An 18,860-nucleotide genomic window follows, 5' to 3' on the forward strand; every position below is an offset into this window, starting at 1 on the left:
AAATAAACAATTCTAAACAATAGTTCAGGCGTTGGTTTGTTGTTCCACGACCTTCAGAGGCTTACAATAGCGCCAGAGTGGGGCTAGAGAATAAAACTAAGCGGTACTTTCACAGTCATTGCTCTAACCCTGGAAACTCAAAATGAAATATTTCCTGGAGGGGGAGTATGTAACCCTGGTAAAATACTAGCCACAATGTACCGCTCGACTGGAGAGAACTCTTTAGCTCGATCAGTTGAGCGTCAGACTAGTAAGTCAGAGGTCCCGGATTTGAATCTTAGCGGAGGTATTGAAATAATAAACTCAGTATGATAGTAGAGATTGGATCATGAATTTTTCATCGAGTGTTAAACCAACGTGATGATGATGATGATGATGAAGTACCTTTAAATAGCTTGCTTTATATATTTAATCAGGCTCGTATGTTCACATACAATATAAACAAGTCCAGTGTACAAGAACATTGTATAAGATTTAAATGCTAATTACACACAAGTATAATAACACACAGCTCTACTATGACATATTCGTCTGAATAAATAACACAATAATGAAGCAAAAGGACATATTTGTTCTAGAAGATCAACAACAATGAATCTAAAGAGAATTTATGTGTAACTGAACACATAGACATTCGATCCTCTGTATCACTACAATCAATATTATCACTACAAATTACAAAATTGCTAAATTATCTGACAGTTGCATTGTTCACACATAGGCGAGTGTAATGCGTTATCAGTATCAGCCGATAACAATAGTATCCCTATTCCGATAATACATTCACAATCTTGACCACTGTCCAGAGAGCATTTTAGATATTTGTTCCGACATTTATATATAAGCTTCAGGGATTTAATCACGACTAAATCGTTATTATGGAGGATGTCATTCTTGACCGTATCACCATGACGACAGATGACAAGGAGGGACTTGTGGATATGGAAGAAGAAGACAACATCAAGACTAAGAGAGAGTGCTATAAAATTCTGGCTGTGATAAGTACTATATGGATATTTACGTTTACTGCCTATTCAGGACTACAGAATCTAGAGAGTAGTTTGAACCCTGGAGTGGGAACGTATTCCCTAGCCGCGTTGACAGGAGGTGGACTTGTGTCCTGTCTTCTAGCTCCAGCTGTACTCAATTTCATCGGTCCAAAATGGGCACTCGTTATATCCTGGGTGTGTCTATGTGTATTTATTGGAGGGAACTATTACCCGAAAAACTACATTTTGATTCCTGCAGCAGCGATAGAGGGATTATCAACCGGGATAATGTGGACTGCACAGGGCATTTATGTAGCACATGCTGCCATGCAGTTCTCTAGCATATCTGGAGAATCTTTCGATAGCGTACTAAGTAGGTTTTTTGGGATTTTCTGCATGGCATTCCAGAGTACTCAGATCTGGGGAAATCTCATCTCTTCCGCCGTGCTCCAGCATGGTCACAAACCACCTCCAATGCCAAACACTACTCTGGTGTGCGGGGCAGACGAATGTCCCACTAGTATGTCAATACCAGCTCTTCCGGAGACTACAATCATTTACATACTCATTAGTATTTACATGGGACTTACTGTCATTGGGCTCTTTATAACGCTGTTTTTACTGAAGCCTTTGAAGAAGAAAATGGATCAGGAGAGTATAGGCAAGTTACTTCTGTCAACTGTTAAGTTACTGGCTACAGACATCAACATGGCTTTGTTAGTACCTTTTAGTTTCTACACTGGCTTGGAGCAAGTCATCATGTACGCCGAGTACACAAAGGTAAAAAATCACCAAGTTCATATACATATAAACGATGTCATGTGACCGGCTATATGCCATGTTCTTGATATGTGTTGACATTCATGGCTATATGAACGCAAATAATTTACAATAACATTGCTTGGTATCCGTTTGAGTTTCGCCTACAATTGGTGTATTCACATTTGAATCGATATGCATCTTGGAAACCTACATAGCATAATGTTTTGACTACAGAAATATTAACAAAAATAACTATATTTGTGGTACTGAAAGTCTGAGAAAGCCTGTCGACAACATATGGTTCTGTATTATAAAGTGTTTACACGACGCTGATCATAAGTAGTTGTTGTTCTCGTAAAGCTTCAGCTTCATCAACGACACAAGCCATATCTAATTTGGTCAAACCAAGTAGGTAATCTCACGTTTCCAAATGAGAACAAGATAAACAATTAGAGAATCACCAAACATACTGACTAATATCAAACATGTCCAGCTTACCCTGATAGAGTTAACAATGGGGAGTTTCGTTGCAGCTAGGAAGAAGACGTTTCAGGACACTACAATATCGATAGGTCTAACTCCTAGGAAATTTATCGCAGATTCCGTGCCATTAACTACTCCAGGTGAAAGTTGACGAGATATAAAGTTTTCATTAAAGCACCAATGTCTGGGTTACGTTTATCTTCGAGTTGGAAGACTTCCTGGAAAAAGAACAAGAGTAAATGAAAGTAGCTATCGGATAACTAGTAGCCTCATCTTTTATGGGGATGAAACTTCAATCTTTCCTTTCTATATACAGCGGCACATACTCTGCGTTTCGTCTCCAAGATTGTACAAAAGACACAAGTGAATAGCAACTTTTAATATCATAGATTTAGATACAGTAGAACCAAGCAATGAATAGAATTAACATACGTGAACAGAGTTATTAACTGTCCAACATCTTGCATTTCAGTCGTTTGTAGCCTGCCGACTAGGAGTTGAGTGGGTGGGTTACACAATGATATGTTTCGGAGTTTTCAATACCATGGGCTCCCCTCTAAGTGGAACCTTGGCCAAGTACGTTGGACGAGGCTTGTTACTGTTAATTGCCTTCCTTCTAAATCTTGGCGTCCTTGCTGGCCTCCGATTTTGGGCTCTCCCAGAGGATCCTACCTTTAAACAGACGATATTGTTCTTTGTGTTCCCAGGGATATGGGGACTGGCGGACTCTATATGGCAAACTCAAAGTGCAAGTAAGGCCCTTTTTATCTAAAGCAAAACCTCTCTTTATCTCTTCTGAAACAATGAGATTGATACTTACACTGTAATTTGAAGGAGAAAACAATAGGTATTGATGTGTTGATAATGTGACTATTACACCTTTACCAATGGGCACAATATAGAGGTGCAGAATTACGCGGTAGATTCACATTAGCTAATTTCTTTTATCCCATTTTAGTAAGGATTTCACATGACAAATAATTAATATCTTTTATATAAATTCAGTATAATTTTTTGAAATCGATTACAATTACGCTATTGAGAAAATACTGAGATAAACCCAAACAACACGATGCAGTACTTGTAATATCCTTACAGTTTCAATACAACCATGGCTGCTTCGTTCTCGAGGGAATGCCACGATAACACAATAACACGTTATATATGATAAACCAATTAATTCTAAAGTGTACCTTTATTGATTTTAGCCCTTGTGGGAGTGGCCTTCAAAGACAAACAAGAACCGGCGTTCGCTAACTTGCGATTGTTCCAGGCAATGGGTTTCACTGTAGCGTATCTATATAGTATACACCTGTGTGAGTTCATCAAGTTGTACATCGCGGGGGCCTATGTCACTTTGTCTATGGTGCTAGTGGCTGTTGTCGAAATCCGCCTTCGTAGACAAGCGAGCAGCAATGACATCCAGATGAAATCATCGGAATACTGAACACTACGATCAAGGTTTTAAAGCATTGGGTATACTAGTATCACATTCAACTTTCAACCTGCTGCTTGACATCCTTGGTTTCAAGGGTGGCTACTCGTTATTTCAAATTAAAGCGGCATTAAGTTAGTAACAAAACAACTTCATCAATCAAAAGAGTTCCAAACATCAACATCATCAAGTATATTAATGATTTAAATGTTATATATCATAGATAAACAGCGAATCATCTATATGAATTAAACAACTTTTCATAAACCATATAACTTCGTGACAAACACCCTCTGTGTGTGAGTTGTCAAACTTCATGACAATGAATATCCTCAGTATGTCAGATTCGTCAACCCTCCTGACAAAAAAAAACCCTCTGTGTGTAAGTGTCGCCATTCCTCAAGACAAAAAAAACCCTCTGTGTGTGAGAGTCGTCATTCCTCACGACAATAAACACCCTCTGTGTGTGAGAGTCATCAACCCTCATGACAATAAACATCCTCTGTGTGTGAGAGTCGTCATTCCTCAAGACAATAAACACCCTCTGTGTGTGAGAGTCGTCATTCCTCACGACAATAAACACTCTCTGTGTGTGGGAGTCGTCATTCCTCACGACAATAAACACTCTGTGTGCGAGAGTCGTCATTCCTCACGACAATAAACACCCTCTGTGTGTGAGAGTCGTCATTCCTCATGACAATAAACACCCTCTGTGTGTGGGAGTCGTCATTCCTCAAGACAATAAACACCCTCTGTGTGTGAGAGTCGTCATTCATCAAGACAATAAACACTCTCTGTGTGTGAGAGTCATCAAACCTCGTGACAGTAAACACCCTCTGTGTGTGAGAGTCGTCATTCCTCAAGACAATAAACACCCTCTGTGTGTGAGAGTCGTCAAACCTCGTGACAGTAAACACCCTCTGTGTGTGAGAGTCGTCATTCCTCAAGACAATAAACACCCTCTGTGTGTGAGAGTCGTCATTCCTCAAGACAATAAACACCCTCTGTGTGTGAGAGTCGTCATTCCTCAAGACAATAAACACCCTCTGTGTGTGAGAGTCGTCATTCCTCATGACAATAAACATCCTCTGTGTGTGAGAGTCATCAACCCTCATGACAATAAACATCCTCTGTGTGTGAGAGTCGTCATTCCTCATGACAATAAACACCCTCTGTGTGTGTGAGTCGTCATTCCTCATGACAATAGACCTCCTCTGTGTGTGAGAGTCGTCAAACCTCGTGACAGTAAACACCCTCTGTGTGTAAGAATCGTCATTTCTCAAGATAAGAAACATCCTCTGTGTGTGAGAGTCGTCAACCCTCATTACAATTAACAACCTGTGTGTGAGAGTTGTCAACTCTCATGACAATAAACACCCTCTGTGTGTAAGAGTCGTCATTCCTCATGACAATAAACACCCTCTGTGTGTGAGAGTCGTCATTCCTCATGACAATAAACACCCTCTGTGTGCGAGAGTCGTCATTCCTAATGACAATAAACACCCTCTGTGTGTAAGAATTGTCAACACTCATGACAATAAACACCCTCTGTGTGCGAGAGTCGTCATTCCTCATGACAATAAACACCCTCTGTGTGTGAGAGTCGTCATTCCTCAAGACAATAACACCCTCTGTGTGTGTGAGTCGTCAACTCTAATGACAATAAACACCCTCTGTGTGTGAGAGTTGTCAACTCTCATAACAATTAACACCCTCTGTGTGTGAGAGTCGTCAACCCTCATGACAATAAACACCCTCTGTGTGTGAGAGTCGTCATTCCTCAAGACAATAAACACCCTCTGTGTGTGAGAGTCGTCAACCCTCATGACAATAAACACCCTCTGTGTGTGAGAGTCGTCATTCCTCATGACAATAAACACCCTCTGTGTGTGAGAGTCGTCATTCCTCAAGACAATAAACACCCTCTGTGTGTGAGAGTCGTCATTCCTCAAGACAATAAACATCCTCTGTGTGTGAGAGTCATCATTCCTCAAGACAATAAACACCCTCTGTGTGTGAGAGTCGTCATTCCTCAAGACAATAAACATCCTCTGTGTGTGAGAGTCGTCATTCCTCAAGACAATAAACACCCTCTGTGTGTGAGAGTCGTCATTCCTCATGACAATAAACACCCTCTGTGTGTGAGAGTCGTCATTCCTCAAGACAATAAACATCCTCTGTGTGCGAGAGTCGTCAAACCTCGTGACAATAAACACCCTCTGTGTGTGAGAGTCGTCAACCCTCATGACAATAAACACCCTCTGTGTGTGAGAGTCGTCAACCCTCATGACAATAAACATCCTCTGTGTGTGTGAGTCGTCAAACCTCGTGACAATAAACACCCTCTGTGTGTGTGAGTCGTCATTCCTCATGACAATAAACACCCTCTGTGTGTGAGGGTCGTCATTCCTCAAGACAATAAACATCCTCTGTGTGCGAGAGTCGTCAACCCTCATGACAATAAACACCCTCTGTGTGTGTGAGTCGTCATTCCTCTTGACAATAAACACCCTCTGTGTGTGTGAGTCGTCATTCCTCATGACAATAAACACCCTCTGTGTGTGAGAGTCGTCATTCCTCATGACAATAAACACCCTCTGTGTGTGTGAGTCGTCATTCCTCATGACAATAAACACCCTCTGTGTGTGAGAGTCGTCATTCCTCATGACAATAAACACCCTCTGTGTGTGAGAGTCGTCATTCCTCATGACAATAAACATCCTCTGTGTGTGAGAGTCGTCAACCCTCATGACAATAAACACCCTCTGTGTGTGAGAGTCGTCATTCCTCATGACAATAAACACCCTCTGTGTGTGAGAGTCGTCATTCCTCATGACAATAAACACCCTCTGTGTGTGAGAGTCGTCATTCCTCAAGACAATAAACATCCTCTGTGTGTGAGAGTCGTCAACCCTCATGACAATAAACACCCTCTGTGTGTGAGAGTCGTCATTCCTCATGACAATAAACACCCTCTGTGTGTGAGAGTCGTCATTCCTCATGACAATAAACACCCTCTGTGTGTGAGAGTCATCATCGTCATTCCTCATGACAATAAACATCCTCTGTGTGTGAGAGTCGTCATTCCTCATGACAATAAACACCCTCTGTGTGTGAGAGTCGTCATTCCTCATCCACAATAAACACCCTCTGTGTGTGAGAGTGTCAACCCTCACAATAAACATAAACACCCTCTGTGTGTGAGAGTCGTCATTCCTCATGACAATAAACACCCTCTGTGTGTGAGAGTCGTCATTCCTCATGACAATAAACACCCTCTGTGTGTGTGAGTCGTCATTCCTCATGACAATAAACACCCTCTGTGTGTGAGAGTCGTCATTCCTCATGACAATAAACACCCTCTGTGTGTGAGAGTCGTCATTCCTCAAGACAATAAACACCCTCTGTGTGTGAGAGTCATCAACCCTCATGACAATAAACACCCTCTGTGTGTGAGAGTCATCAACTCTCATGACAATAAACACCCTCTGTGTGTGAGAGTCGTCATTCCTCAAGACAATAAACATCCTCTGTGTGTGAGAGTCATCAACCCTCATAACAATAAACACCCTCTGTGTGTGAGAGTCGTCATTCCTCAAGACAATAAACACCCTCTGTGTGTGAGAGTCGTCATTCCTCAAGACAATAAACACCCTGTTGTGTGTGATGCTGTCTTCACATTATTCTTTACAAACTTTAGGGGCTGGTACATTGTATCTTGTCTGCTGTCTTCACATATTATTCTTTATAAACATTAGGGGCTGGTACATTGTATTTTGTCTATAGGGGCTGGTACATTGTATCTGGTATGCTGTCTTCACATATTATTCTTTACAAACTTTAGGGGCTGGTACATTGTATCTGGTATGCTGTCTTCACATATTATTCTTTACAAACTTTAGGGGCTGGTACATTGTATCTGGTATGCTGTCTTCACATATTATTCTTTACAAACTTTAGGGGCTGGTACATTGTATCTGGTATGCTGTCTTCACATATTATTCTTTACAAACTTTAGGGGCTGGTACATTGTATCTGGTATGCTGTCTTCACATATTATTCTTTACAAACTTTAGGGGCTGGTACATTGTGTCTTGTCTGCTGTCTTCACATATTATTCTTTACAAACTTTAGGGGCTGGTACATTGTGTCTTGTCTGCTGTCTTCACATATTATTCTTTACAAACTTTAGGGGCTGGTACATTGTGTCTTGTCTGCTGTCTTCACATATTATTCTTTACAAACTTTAGGGGCTGGTACATTGTGTCTTGTCTGCTGTCTTCACATATTATTCTTTACAAACTTTAGGGGCTGGTACATTGTGTCTTGTCTGCTGTCTTCACATATTATTCTTTACAAACTTTAGGGGCTGGTACATTGTGTCTTGTCTGCTGTCTTCACATATTATTCTTTACAAACTTTAGGGGCTGGTACATTGTGTCTTGTCTGCTGTCTTCACATTATTCTTTACAAACTTTAGGGGCTGGTACATTGTATCTTGTCTGCTGTCTTCACATATTATTCTTTACAACTAATGACTGATGGCAGTTCCCTCTTATCAGTTGTGCTTTTGGAAGAAATATTGATAAAGAAATAACACAACAGAAATAGAAACTTTAATTTTTTTAATTTTGAAAATATCTATCTTTTGGTGTGGTAGTAATATTTTAACAAAAACAACTGAAAATAAATATGACAGAAAACTAAATGCAAAAACTAAAACCTTAATGGCTAGAGTGTACCGATATTCCCCATTATAAGGTAAGTTTAAGCTTCCATAAAAAAACAATAAATGCGAGAACAACCTAGCTGAAGCATCAAAAATCTCATCATTAATGAAAATTTAGAGAGTGTTTATAGGTTTCTGCATTAATTAGTGACAAACGAATATGATTCTATACTGGGGGGGTGGGGGGGTGGGGGTATTTTTGTTGATTTCATGAGTACTCTGAATCTGTAAATTTGCAAGTATATGTGCATGAAAAACTAGCTTGGGTTATAATACAAAATACTATTCAGTATCATATTCTCATCTACTTTTAAATTTTATAACATAGCACATGATAAATCATGATATTATTTTAGAAAAGTTTCTTTGCATGAAGATATGCAGGAAAATTGTAATAAAATGGAATCATTTGAAAACAGGACAAACGAAATTTGTTATAATACAAAATTCACTCAACTTTTAATGAAAGGAAATTGTTCTAATAGATTTGGTTTCAGTTCCAGTTGTAAATGACACATCAATCCCAACCCAGTACTCTACATATAAAATTTTGAATTTAAAAACCCAATTTCAAAACATTGGAAGTTTCCATAACGTTTAAACTCAGTATTTAAAAATATGATTGATGATAAATCTTTTGAGGTCATACAATTGATTTAGATTTTGGGGCAATTTACAAAGACTCAAAAATAATTTATTGCTTAAATCATGCTTTAAAAGTTAGATGTAACAGGTAGTATATGGGTCCCATAGAATTCAGAGTACAACAATCATACTTAGCTCCCTTACAGTATTTGTATAGGCAGTTTTCTTGTATAGTATACTGCTTGTTACAACATATACAGCCCCAGTAGGCTTGTTGTCATGTGATTATATTACAGTCAGTGTATGTTCCAGAAATGCAGTCATGAACCCTTAGCATCATATACAAGTCTGAGTCCTTCACCCTTTCTATTTTTCACATGTAATGCACATCTAATACATGAAACATTGCCATTACTGTTCCATGGCTGTGATAAGAATATAACGACTTATACAAGCACTATGTTCTTCTTTCTGAATACCTTCATTTTTTATACAATGTATTCACCACTGTACTATACAATAATGAAATAAAGTTTAAACTAATTAAGAGTGTTTTTATTGTCATATTAACACAAGTCAGTCATTTACTGGCATGATCATTACAGATATCCACTCTTTATACTTGTACATAAAGTATAACGGACATCTTTTAATGAAATTGCTGATCTGCTTGCAAAGTTTAGTGGAAACATACTGAAACTGGAATACAAAGAGCAAATCTCTTCCGTACTTTTTGAAATATACACAAAGACAGTTAACAAGTAAAGATAGCATGACAATAACAATAAGCATTTCTTAATCACATGTGTATATCAAAACAATACAGTAGTTGTCTCCCTTCAGGTCACATTGGCACTTTGTATATAAAATATTTACAATATGACTGTAGTATTCTGTTACAACGTACAATTAAATCTATTCAAGCAAATTATTTTAATAGCAACATTTGGCAGACCCATAAACTTAGAATCTTTTTTTTAGAAGTTTTTTGTTGCAGTGATTTGATAGGCTAAATATAGTCAGAACACAAAATAAAAATCCCTAATCATCCAACATATCATTTTTATTAGGAAAGTATTTCATTACAGGTACTGATCCATTCTATGTAGAAGTTACATTTTCTTTCCCTAACATTTTGATCTTCCATAATTACTTCCCTTTATTTCAGTAACAGAGTGTAACCTGGAGGGTTGAAAATATTGAAATGTCAAACACAAATCACTGTTTCTGCAGAAATTATCTTTATTAAAAATTACAAAAAAAATGTACTTTCTATTTAATTGAAAAATTTGATTAATTCATTTAGAACTAGATGTACACATGAAAAAAGCCAACAGGGCATTACCCTGTGGATATCTACAAGTATACAAATTTCATAGAATCTTGTATATAAAATAAATTCATTTTATGCATTCTAAATAGATTAAATAGCACTAAAAGGCTGTAAAGTTACACGTCTCTAATGTTTAATATTTGGTGACAAAATAAACTCTAGACTTCAACATTTTTACTTAAAAAGAATATAAACTTTTTAACTCAAACCAACTAAATATCTCCAGCTGGTACACAATCTTATACGCTTAATTTTAAAAAAATGAACACTTCCGGACTCCGATATTGATATTGAAGAAAATAATCAAGAGGGATTTGAATTCATGATTGACTCCACCACTATTGCAAAAATAAATCCAATGTGAAATTTAAGTGATTTACAGTGACTGGTGTCCCTTTATATCTGTTGGACAGAGGTATGTGATAGGACACAGATATTGAAAGTGTTCGTGTAAATCCTCACTGATATTATCATATCCTTTTTCCAGATGGTATATCTCAGTTCTTCTTTGTATGTATTGTTAACTTTAAATCTGTTCAGTAGGAGAGTCCTATGAAAGTTCCATTACTTTCAATCATCGTAACTCCTGATTACCTCTACATTTTCACATGGAAGATCTGTACGAGATGGGTACACCACCTTCATCGTGGTGTCACAGTCCAAAATGCGAACCTGTTCTACTACTAGCCGCTTGGGGGTACTGTTGTCAGCTTCGGGCTTAGCACTTGCACTTGCTTCATCACCATTGCCCTTGTTGGCTCTGGCCCCACATCCCATCTCCAGCATTTTCAATAACAGTTCATCCATCGCCTTCTTACACACATCCAAGCTAGTGGAACTGGTCACTTCTATAAACAGCTCAGTTGTTTCTTTAGAAATCTAAACAAAAGAGATAAACCTGTACTCACACAAAGCTTTCAATATTCGCATACCTTATTTGACCCAATAAGCCCCCATTTCCCTATCACCACCCCTCCCCCTATTTTTCAGATACAAAAGTTCAGATCTACACACCTATTTATCTTCATTCAAGTGACCTTCGGGTGGTCCTTTAAACACAATGTATATTACACCACATGGCTGTATTGCAAGCATTGATAAAAGATTTACAACTGTGTGGTGCTTATAATATCAGTTTGTTGACATTTATTAACTGTAATCTATTGTATGTAATGAATTAAATGTTTTGATTGAACATCTGCTCTGAGATGTGATCCAGTTGTTCAGCAAAATAACAGGAAGTATGACTGTCCATGTGTTCACTGTGTCACCCATGTGTAATTTATCACTCATGTGTAACCTTGTTTTAATTGTGTGCACATGCTATACATGTTTTTGTTCGATTTGACAATAAAATGTACACAGTTATACATTTTTTGTATAGTTTTTAATGGTTTACTTCTGTTTTTCTCATCATCAATGCCCCAGAAATGTAAAGTGAATCAGAGCTGGCCAGCATCTTTTTTACTGATGAGTGTACACCAATTTGATCGCAATAAGTGTCCACCCCTTTTCTTAATTGTTTTGAGCACCCTTGGTGGGTTGAATATAAAATATCTGTTTATGAATCATATTTATTTTTTTTTATCTTTTAACTTAACATGTCAAAATATAGAAATATAACCCGTAAAGCTTTCCTCAATTCTTAAATGAAAACGTGTGAAAATTTTGGGACCCTATGTACAGTCATTATTTGTACTAGTACCTTCATAAATTGTACATAAAATTGAACATTTATGTTATATTACAATGGAATTATTTACACAGGAGAACACAATTTGGAAAAAAATCTCTAAAGCAAAATTGTCATGGTCATGTTAATGTTAACTTAGCTGATCATGTGCTTTAATTTTCAACACATTTCATTATAAAATACACTGTAGAATATTTGTTGCAATAGATCTGAAAAAATATTAAAAAGAAAAACAACATAAGATCCATTTTTAGCTGGATACTTTGACAGCAAAGACAAACTTTGATAATTTTATGAAGCATTACCTTGGTCTTGTCACTGTTTGTGATGGGTGGAAACGAGATGACATCACCCTCACCATCTACTAAACATGGGTATTGCACTTTGTCTTTTAATAAATCCAGATACCTGAAAACATTAAATAAAAAATTTGATTGATTAAAATGTAGGTAAAGGATATACACAAATTCAATCCTTGTTATGCTGAAAGTCTATCCCACACATTCACCCAATGATCAAATTCTATTTCCACATAAAATCTATACATTTTATGAAAGAATTTTGCATGACAATGGTATTGAAACACAGTAAAAAATATGGTTAGATATTTTAAAGTTGTTACAACTAGCTAAAGTACAATAATGGTAGCCAATGACAATGGTAAAGAGAGTGTCTCACTGTCAACATATAACAAACAGGTACAGTGATATTTTATAATAACTTGCTTATTTTCAGAGATTATCTCCCTTCATTAACTAAAAATCACAATTGTACAAATATAAAAAAACAAAGAATCAGATATATATGGTTTGTAAGAAGAAAGCAGGAAAACACATAGCTGTAAAAAGACGTAATGTACAATGTATCTTACCTACAAAGATGACACAGGTTACACCATTAGCATGAATAGACACGCCGGTTTTCATTTGATAAGGTTTTGAATTATTTATAAAACTCTATTCAAGGCCAATCACTTATATTCTAAAATTGAATCTGACTTAGTTCAGAATAGATCTAAGGAATGTACCTTTACTTAACACAGTGGATAACATGACAGAGGAGACAAAAATTGATGTTAACACGAAGTAATTTCTTGAGAGAACGTTTTCTCAGAAAATGATCTAAAATAAGGCAAATATTAAAATCTTTTATATTTTGATTTCCTCTTATCCTAATTTCTGGCAGAAAACACCGACCAAATTTTCAACAGCTCTACGATACATGTCTCATTAGAAACCTCAAACTACAAAAAGGTTAAACATAAGCATGTTTATTATTAAAGCCTTACTGATGAATCCCAGAGAGCGTATTTCTTTTCTTCTCTCTTCTGTAATCTTCGGCCTCCTTTCGCAGATCAGCCATTAGTTTTTCTCCTGACGACTCTTTCTTCTTGAACAGGGGCACAATCTGACCAACATAAATATGTGGCATTCACATGTAGGTCTTATTATAAAAAAAAAGGATCAATCTGAATTAACAGAGTAATGATGTGGGAAAAAGTCCATAAATTTCTCAGTCCACATAATACTGGAATCAGAATTAGTAACGGCTGGTTTGTTTACATCTTGTAAAAGCCACTGTTCATGTATGCTGAACTATTTGGTGAGTGCCTCTAAAATAAGATGTTACATCCTACCTAGAACAGCATTGGACAAAATTCTAATTGTTCAGTTAAACAAAAGCCTGGAACATATCTGTCATTTGTATATCTCTGCATTTTGTGTTTTTATCTACAAAAAGGATACCTAAAGTTCTGCAAAGATCATTGAACACATGTTTCAAATGCAGAAACACAGCTCCATGTTACTACCCCTTTGCAGTTTGAAAAGGGGAGATAACAAAGCCCACTGCTTACCTTTAGAACAGGTGGGAACATGGCATCATAGGTAAGGGGTTGCTTGACACTCTTCAGATCATGAGTTGCGATAGTGGCAGCCTGCCTTTTCTGACATATCCCATCATGAAGCTTCGTCTGAATTATAATGAATATAATATGAAAAAAATGTACATCGGTAATACAGAATAATATACATGTAAACAAATTTTTCAACAACGGAATACATTGAATGTTTTAAATGATAATGGATATAATTACTACAACAGTAGGCTGGTAAAGTATATTACAGTGAAAATGGCGAAGCAGTTTGTTACACAAATATTCATGCAATTTTCTGGATAACAAAAATTTAATTTGTGAATGACAGCAACCAAGTTGCTTTTAATGCAAACAGAGAAAATAAGATATTATAACTAAAGTAAACCATATGTATTACACACTGTCAATGCATTACCTGTAGAGTGATGAAGTTTTTAAACATGTTCACTGACTGTTGGAAATCAAGTTCTCTGACAATACAGCAGACAATGTACTGTCTAACAGACAGAACTGCTGGTTTCAACTGCACTGTAAATCCTGCCTCTGCTGCTTCAGCAAAATGTAAGATGTTAATCATGTTCTTTATGATATCTTGGACCGCTACTTGTTCTTTCTTCCCACCTTTCTTTTTCTTCCCTTTTCCCTTCTTTCCTGTCTGTTCCTGCTCTTTCTTTAACTGTGTTGCAAGATAGTCTAACACAGATTTATGGCCACATTGATCTACCATTTTTCCGAATCTTCTATCTTTGAATTTGTTTCCTTTCAAATTAAGTTCTTTGAGTTTTGCACATTCACTCAATTCAGATGGAACCTCCACCAGCTTGTTGTTTGATAAATCTAAAGTATTCAAATGGGTCAAATCAACAACATCTGCAGAGAGTTCGGTGATATCATTGTCGTTTCCTAAAATCTTGCTCAAGTGTACAAGAGATGAAGAGAAAATCCCTTCAGGTAGTCTCTCTAGTTGGTTGTGTGAAATGTTGAAAATGTGTAAAGCTCCTAGAGACCCCACAGCTGGGAACTCGGATAATTCATTCATAGATACATTCAAAGTCTGCAAATTTGTTAAGGGTGAAATATTATCAGGAAAAGAAGTAATCTGATTATTGGACACATCCAGAAGCTTCAGCGACGTAAGTTTTGTGATTTCATTCGGTACAGACGTGAGGTTATTGTTGTGCAATACCAAATCAGTGAGATTTGTCAGTCGACCGATACTACATCCAACATCGGAAAGGCATGTTTTCGATATGTCTAGAAAATTTAACAGAGACAAATCGAAAAGGTTTTCGTCAATGCCACCATCCTTGATCCTCCGACTGATCTCTTGTCCATGAAGAGTTAGTTCGCGACGGTTTTCAGAGGCTGCCAGCTGAACTTCGGGCCATGTGTTAGCCATTGCAATAGTTTAAAGCTTCTGCATGATCGCGAGTACGATATTGACGCGTACAAAATTAAAACCGTTTTAAAGTCGATAGTCCGGAAAAGCAATGTGTTTCTAATATAATATATAGATAGTATACGAGAATATCATGCCTGAAAAATTTAAGATGTGTGTAGCAAACAGTGCCTTTAAAAACGAGAGCGAATACGCATGACTGTTAGTTTTAGAAATAAGTATGTTAAAGTATACGATATAGCAGGAATCCCGAAAATGATTGATATAAATATTGATGGTGTGTTTACACGAAACGTATGCTGAATGACCGTTTTAGTGATTACGTTATCCGCTGTATCAAGTATCGCAATGATACAGATTTTGTTACTCATCACCAGTGAGTTAAATGGACTTTAATGGATGATGTCACGACTGTCAAACGAAATTTCAAACTTTAAATTGTTAGTTATCATTATGGACTTTGATACTTGTATATTCTATTTGAGTGATACATATAATGAATTATCATAATTTTTACCGCAATAAAAATGAATCATCACTTAACACTTAACAGTATCCAGCCACGTTATCATTTTGTATATTATAACATCACATGATTATCAGAACACGAGTTAAATGGTCTTATTGGATTTACATTCATTCGCGGACTTCCGTGTTTTCTACTGAAGGGGGTGGGGGTTGGAAAGATCTGAACTGATATGCTGCCTTATTACGACACATGCTATCTTCATGTTTCCCTTTATTTTCTCTCTTTCTCCACTGTTGGTGTCCCTCTTGACACCTCTCCTCATATGATCTTGGAAAATGTGCAGACGTTTACCTCCGTAAATAACCAAATATTTAGCGGCTGTTGTGACAAACAGATGAAGTTTTGTAGTAGACCAATGCATTCTTAAAGGAAATAAAGTACAGAACTACCACACATGCTTTTCATTTAGGTTATTGAGAATATCGATTTATCAATTATATACATTCCATCATCTAGAGGAAAAAAATTAGCCGGAATTTCAATACAATATGTTATTTACTTGTACATTACCCAAATGAAATTTTGACATACAATACATATTGGTATCCTAATGATACATTCTTTTGTAGGCGTGCTTCATATGGAGCATCAAAATTATTTTGCAGCAAATTAAGTATAAAAAATGTTAGGCTGAGTTTCAACAATGTACCATGCTGGCGTTGTCTTTAATTTAGATAATATCTATATTAGAATTCTTGTAATTAATCTTGTTATTTACATTACAAGATTTTTTTTAGTATTTTCTTTAACCTGTTTCCAACTCATCGATCATTACCTACTAACGTTTACAGTGCGCAAGAAGGACTCGTTGCCAAAACAACGCCTGCGATGCACTTTAGGTCTTCACGAACGCATGCATAATTTACCATATCAATTTAACACTTGATTGAACGATACAGTTAAATCACAGATACAAGAGAAGACTCCATTCTAATGTCGTCAAATGATGCATTATGGATGTGCTTGGTGTGATTTGGTACTGTAAGCAACAGTACATGTACTGTTTTAACTATTTCTTAGGTTCATAAAGTGATCGAAAAGTTTTCTAACTTTGCCGTGGGAGGTGCTTGCTTGAACAGTCTTTCTCTTTTTGATATACTCCGTTTTTCCTCCTCCACGTGACACATTAAAGTGATAAATATAAGTAAATATGTTTTCTTTCATAAACCGTTATGAAATTATTTTAAAAAAGTGATTGCAGTTCTGCTGTGTCAGAAATGTAGAGAAACTGGTTTAATAATCAATATCCATTTTTCAAACGTGCTCCAAAAATTACATGGCATCTCACTACAATTTTTCCCGTCTTTTAGATATCACCAGATTAAACGTCATACAGTAGGCAATATTGTCGTTACCCCGAAATCATGTGTTTTTGGAGGAAGCTGAGTTTGTCGTATTAGGGAACATTGATTTTACATTGATTTACATAGATTCCTGGCGAGACTGCTGAAATACTGAATATCGATCTACGCAAAAGTATCACACTTATGCAATTTCCCTATGATTAAGTTTACTTTTTTTCAATGTCTTGAATGGAAAATTTGAAGATGACATGTGCTGAAATTGATTTGAGAACATAACGTATACACCTCTATAATTAATAAGACATATTGTTACCTACGGTAACGTCAACATTTACAGCAGAAGAATGTTACCAATAATCGATTTGTTCTTACATTCAGTATGTAGAAATAATGCATACTTTGTATGTGTACTTTCTTTGTATTGGACCATGCACTGACTACTAATGACCTCATTATGTGGAAATTAGCAAGTTTGAATGTTTACTGTAAAGTGCTATTAATCATGAGAAACGCTGATTAACACAAACATGGGTAGCTACATGTATGTAACCTTTGTAAATACTAGGCGCAGTATACCGATCGTCTGGAAAGAACTGCGCTTTAACTCGACTAGTTGAGCGTCATACTAGTAAACCACAGGTCCCGGGTTCGAATCATGGCGGAGGCATTGAAATAAACTCTTACATCTAGAATAAAAAAAATTTACCCTGTTGTAAAGGTTAGATGCCCAGTTAAGTTGGCATTCCAACTGCCTAACGCTCTAGTTGTATATCTTAAGTCTTATTTTGGTGCATTTCACGAGGTTAAAATATCTGTAAAGCAGATAAATATATATTAGTGTTTTTCTTTAAAAAATAAAAGAGGGAGAGTTTGTGCAGGCAGTATTTTCACTGCCTAGAGTCTAACAACACGAGACTACAATATTATTTCGGTAATTCATAATAGATACACTCTATCATCGCCTAGTATGATAAAAAAAAATAACCAGGCGGTTATTCACCGCGACAAAACGATAATCATCGTCTTTTCGCCCCGCATAATTCAGGAAATCAAATGGATACTATTGTATGGTGGCTGATTTCTGCGTGGCGAAAAGACGATAATTTTCATTTTGTCGCTGCGAAAAGACGATAATTAGCGGGGTGAATAACTTCGCCCCGCTAAATAGCGACGTCAAGTTTTCGTTATTTCGCCTTGAGTTTTGTCGTCTTTTCGTTATGTTGCTGCGAAAAGACGAAATTTAGCGTGAGCGAAAAGACAATAATTATCGTTCTGTCGGGGCGACAAAACGAAACAACGAAATGGAAGAAATCAGCCATCATACTATAATGTACCACTTTCGTTCTTTCAAAGTGACGAGCTGATGACTAACACATGTACGCATTTTCCGGGTAAGGAAAATATCTGATTAACTATCAACTTCTGTTTCATAGGTAATTGGTGAATCTTCACATCAGAATGGTCGCACAGTTACGTCTTTTGACAGAAACCTACCTTAACGATTATGCCATTTTGAAAGGTTAACGGAAGGGAGTATTGTAAGAATCTTCTACCATTAGTGACCTCCCTTCAAGGACATCCGTTGGATGTTTGTTACATTCCTTTAGATGTATAGACTAAAATTCAAGCGTTGATATGAAAACTTGTACTCAGTTCACGCACTGTACGTGCATTATTAATCATTTGAGTTATATTTGAGCAGTCACCAAGTTAACATATGTACATGTGCCTGATGTGTGAAAT

General features: G+C 36.8%; 2 protein-coding genes across 2 annotated transcripts; one reads left to right on the forward strand and one right to left on the reverse strand.

The window, feature by feature from the left end:
- The first annotated feature begins 878 nt into the window (after positions 1 to 878).
- Positions 879 to 3,681, forward strand: LOC132543392 (protein unc-93 homolog A-like). The gene is made up of 3 exons (XM_060206889.1): positions 879 to 1,769; positions 2,707 to 2,986; positions 3,443 to 3,681. The coding sequence occupies exons 1-3, from the start codon at positions 879 to 881 to the stop codon at positions 3,679 to 3,681; spliced, it is 1,410 nt and encodes a 469-aa protein (XP_060062872.1).
- A 6,526-nt stretch (positions 3,682 to 10,207) lies between these two features.
- LOC132543350 (leucine-rich repeat-containing protein 47-like) lies at positions 10,208 to 15,293 on the reverse strand. The gene is made up of 5 exons (XM_060206846.1): positions 14,301 to 15,293; positions 13,865 to 13,981; positions 13,298 to 13,416; positions 12,315 to 12,417; positions 10,208 to 11,195 (listed from the first exon to the last, which is right to left on the reverse strand). The coding sequence occupies exons 1-5, from the start codon at positions 15,282 to 15,284 to the stop codon at positions 10,887 to 10,889; spliced, it is 1,632 nt and encodes a 543-aa protein (XP_060062829.1). The 5' UTR covers positions 15,285 to 15,293; the 3' UTR covers positions 10,208 to 10,886.
- Between the last annotated feature and the right edge of the window lie 3,567 nt (positions 15,294 to 18,860).

Source organism: Ylistrum balloti, unplaced genomic scaffold, assembly GCF_031769215.1.
Source record: "Ylistrum balloti isolate Yb309-2 unplaced genomic scaffold, AGI_CSIRO_Ybal_v1 Utg369580, whole genome shotgun sequence".
In the NCBI taxonomy this organism is placed as follows: Eukaryota; Metazoa; Mollusca; class Bivalvia; order Pectinida; family Pectinidae; genus Ylistrum; species Ylistrum balloti.

What these genes read in the sequence shown, in the direction of transcription:
- LOC132543392 (XM_060206889.1), top strand. Translation starts at nt 879, where the DNA reads ATGGAGGATGTCATTCTTGACCGTATCACCATGACGACAGATGACAAG. An exon ending in TGTACGCCGAGTACACAAAG is followed by an intron (nt 1,770 to 2,706) that starts GTAAAAAATCAC and finishes CTTGCATTTCAG; the next exon opens with TCGTTTGTAGCCTGCCGACT. An exon ending in ATGGCAAACTCAAAGTGCAA is followed by an intron (nt 2,987 to 3,442) that starts GTAAGGCCCTTT and finishes TATTGATTTTAG; the next exon opens with CCCTTGTGGGAGTGGCCTTC.
- LOC132543350 (XM_060206846.1), bottom strand. Translation starts at nt 15,284, where the DNA reads ATGGCTAACACATGGCCCGAAGTTCAGCTGGCAGCCTCTGAAAACCGT. An exon ending in AAAACTTCATCACTCTACAG is followed by an intron (nt 13,982 to 14,300) that starts GTAATGCATTGA and finishes ATTATAATTCAG; the next exon opens with ACGAAGCTTCATGATGGGAT. An exon ending in CAAACAGTGACAAGACCAAG is followed by an intron (nt 11,196 to 12,314) that starts GTAATGCTTCAT and finishes TCTTTTGTTTAG; the next exon opens with ATTTCTAAAGAAACAACTGA.